This window comes from Laetiporus sulphureus, assembly GCF_001632365.1.
Source record: "Laetiporus sulphureus 93-53 unplaced genomic scaffold LAESUscaffold_210, whole genome shotgun sequence".
Taxonomy (NCBI): domain Eukaryota; kingdom Fungi; phylum Basidiomycota; class Agaricomycetes; order Polyporales; family Laetiporaceae; genus Laetiporus; species Laetiporus sulphureus.
The window spans coordinates 316-3,326 of record NW_024468719.1 but is presented as its reverse complement, the minus strand read 5'-3'; the positions used below and the strand labels follow the sequence as shown (position 1 = coordinate 3,326).

The 3,011-nt window shown below is 55.2% G+C and overlaps 2 protein-coding genes across 2 annotated transcripts; one reads left to right on the top strand and one right to left on the bottom strand.

Moving 5' to 3' along the window:
* The first annotated feature begins 352 nt into the window (after positions 1-352).
* LAESUDRAFT_193688 (uncharacterized protein) lies at positions 353-1,141 on the top strand. Its single transcript, XM_040901520.1, has 2 exons — positions 353-804; positions 855-1,141. The coding sequence occupies exons 1-2, from the start codon at positions 478-480 to the stop codon at positions 1,044-1,046; spliced, it is 519 nt and encodes a 172-aa protein (XP_040757255.1). The 5' UTR covers positions 353-477; the 3' UTR covers positions 1,047-1,141.
* A 1,040-nt stretch (positions 1,142-2,181) lies between these two features.
* On the bottom strand, positions 2,182-2,792 carry LAESUDRAFT_733089 (uncharacterized protein). The gene is made up of 3 exons (XM_040910387.1): positions 2,522-2,792; positions 2,414-2,465; positions 2,182-2,358 (listed from the first exon to the last, which is right to left on the bottom strand). The coding sequence occupies exons 1-3, from the start codon at positions 2,731-2,733 to the stop codon at positions 2,329-2,331; spliced, it is 294 nt and encodes a 97-aa protein (XP_040757254.1). The 5' UTR covers positions 2,734-2,792; the 3' UTR covers positions 2,182-2,328.
* Positions 2,793-3,011: the final 219 nt, after the last annotated feature.

Here is a 3,011-nt window from a genome sequence, read left to right as displayed (position 1 = left end):
TCAACGAGAAAACAGCCTCAATTCGCACTCGATTTTCCCGTCGAGTCGCCCGTATGGAGTTTAGAGGTATATGTTTCGCCGTTCCTGACGTTGCCGGTGCTGACAGGTTGTCTATCTTACAAGAACACAAATTGAGCCTGTCATCGACGCCATAAACGTCCAAACTCGTTGATGGGTACACTGTCAGCTTGTGGAAGGTATGTACATGTTTACTTTCGTGTCATCATGAGGTCTGACTTCATATTATATCAATTTGCTGATCATGAAGCCGCGTGCGTGCCGTTACAAGACTGGCCACGGTCTAATTCCAAGGTTTACGGGCGTTGCAATGGTTTTGTCTCGCCTACAAACACCGTGTGCATGTGAACGAGCGGCGTGGCTGTGCAATGGCCCGATGTGACTTGGGGCGGTGCGCGTACGTTCTCACTGCACTGTTGTAGTAAACGACGGATCTCATTTGTCGTGCAATGGGCTGTAATGATCGCTGCCCAAAGGAGCATGCCTGGCTCTCGACAGTTCACCGGGAATGCTCGTCTCTCGCGCCTCATCGCCGTGCGCTTCCAGCTCAACCTCCTCATGCACCCCATGCACCTCATCACGCGCGCCGATGCGGAGAGTGCCCGCTTGATCTCATCCACCGTTGGCACGAGGGACCACCCGTTCATACTGGTAATGGGTGTGACATCATGCGACAAGGCGCTCGCGGAGGCAGTTGAAGATGCTGAGGCGTGTGGTGATGGTGCCGCAGAGGTGAGCTGGATCGAGGCCGAGCGGCTCGCGCGCAACAAGCTTGTCACGATGAAAGTGAGTGTCAGCGATCCTGAATCTCGCGTTTTCAGTGCTGACGCGCGCAGTGGTTGAGCGGGATATCCACCGCTCGGCGATCAAGGACGACGCGGCTGTTAAAAGCTACCTTGCTACTGCTGAGGGCAAGTCCAATGCCGACGTGCGCGACATCGCCAAGGACATCCTCGGCGAGCCCGTCTTCTGGGACTGGGACCGTGCGTATCCACTGCGCAGCCAGCCTGCGCGTGCCTGTTCAATGAGGCCTGCGGAAGTCGAGACTCCAAGTTCATGCGCGGCGCGTGACACTGGTCTTCGAATGCCTAACTGTGTATGGCTGAATTGCCGGGGAGCGTGAGCGGTATGTGTTCTACAAACATCGATTTCAGGTTATTGACTTTCTTTATTGATCCTCAGGCCATTCTTGCATGCGGGATGGGTCGCTGCGCTCGACTATGACGCGTGTAAGGATGTGCTAAGCGATAGCTGCATTCCATCGAGAAGGCCTTTCAAGTAAGTCTTTTGTTACCTACAGGGACTGATGTCAGGCTGAACTCGCAGGTCGTTGTCATCAATCCGTTCCCGTGGGCCGTGGCCACGAGCCCAATCGCGCTACGCTGCAGCGGGCTCCCGCAACGATCGTACACGCTAGGCGTTTGCCGGCCATATGCTATGCAATCGATACCGTTCTCAATGAGCGGATAGGTTCGGCGCGTGTTGTACGGTCCCACTGAGATCGTCACATGGAATGTTTTAAGGTAGCCGCTGTCGCCGTTTCTAATCTCAGGGCACTGACGAACTGTTTACCTTGCTAGGAAGGCAAGCCGAGCCCACCATTGACATCATGACTATCCGAATACATTGACGGAGACCCCATTGCTATTGGAATGTACGTATGTATGTGCCAATTTTGTGCCGTTGCGGGGGCTGATTTTATGTTAGCTTCATTTGATGATCATAGAGTCGTTATTGTGTTGCAATGAGACGGGTGACAGTGGCATCCGGCGATTCATCGGCCTTGCAAAGGTCTCAACCCGCCTACGCATGTCCAGCCAATTGGAACATGTGATGTTGCCATGCAACGGTCCCGCGCAAGTTTGAATACGTCCATCGTCCGCGTTCAACCAGGTGTGTATGTTTTTATTATTCTACGGTCTTATCACTCAACTGACCTTATGTTCATTGTACAGTGGGCCTGCAACAATCGCTTCCCAAGGAAACGTTCCCGGTCTCCGACGGCTCATCGACAACGCTCATGCCCGCTCAATGAAGTGCGCAGAAGGCAAGACTCAGAGTTCGCGTGCGGCGCGGGATATTCGTCTTCGAACGTCTAGCTATGTATGGCCGAATTCCTCGGGTGCACGAGTACATGATTAATATACTCCCTACTCTACTTAGTGCTCATCAGTTCACCTCTTCAGCCATCAAGTACGATCGAACGGTCATAGAATGGGTTCATGCATAGCGGGCGCTTAGGGATAGGGAGACAAGGAAGGCCGAGCAGCTATTGTCGTGGATTAGGGACGCATCAGGCAGCATGTTGAGTCATTTGAATGCTTCGTAGTGCAGAATGTAGTAAGAGACTCATCTATTATGAAGGGATGCAGGCCGTCTTACCAGTTCTGCACAGAATGAAGGGCAGACTTGTGTGCTTGTCTACATAGTCCTTACACACAATGAAAGTAAGCTCCATGCTTGCCTTTCTGCTCAAAACAATGTCCCCTCTCCAGCAATCCAGACGGTCCTCTTGCAAGGGGAAACACGCACACACCATCCACTGTCGGGCGCCTGCACGAAGCGCCCGTCCGCATCTTCGGCCTGCCAGACCAGAGCCACACGGGCGTCGAGGTCATCGTCGGGCGTAAGGCGAAATTCCACAACACGGCTGGCACTTGGTCCCCGCTCGAGAGCACCGTCGTCAGCGGCGCGGTCGACCGCGTACTCGTGCATGGCCAGACGGTATTCCTCGATGGCGAAGTCACCGCGCCACCTGCAGGGAGGGACAACTCGAGTGCGACAGTCACACACGCCCCCTCCGAGCGCAGGATGTCGGTCTCAGGGCGCGGCCCCGAGATCCCTGGCGCGCTCGGTGCTGGTGTGGCGATAAAGGCTCCCGAGGCTCCCCCAGCACCGACGCTCGCGCTCGCCCCCTCTGCATCCGTCGCGCCCGTTTTTGGACCGGCGCCCGCACCGCACGTCTTCACGCACCTGATCCCACATCCGGCATA

Bases quoted from the DNA above. Each gene is read 5' to 3' on its own strand.
- LAESUDRAFT_193688 (XM_040901520.1), top strand. From the start codon at position 478: ATGATCGCTGCCCAAAGGAGCATGCCTGGCTCTCGACAGTTCACCGGG. The intron at 805-854 runs GTGAGTGTCAGC...TGACGCGCGCAG, and splicing joins ACAAGCTTGTCACGATGAAA to TGGTTGAGCGGGATATCCAC.
- LAESUDRAFT_733089 (XM_040910387.1), bottom strand. From the start codon at position 2,733: ATGCACGAGTACGCGGTCGACCGCGCCGCTGACGACGGTGCTCTCGAG. The intron at 2,466-2,521 runs CTGGATTGCTGG...CATGGAGCTTAC, and splicing joins TCCCCTTGCAAGAGGACCGT to TTTCATTGTGTGTAAGGACT. The intron at 2,359-2,413 runs CTGTGCAGAACT...TGAGTCTCTTAC, and splicing joins ACACAAGTCTGCCCTTCATT to TACATTCTGCACTACGAAGC.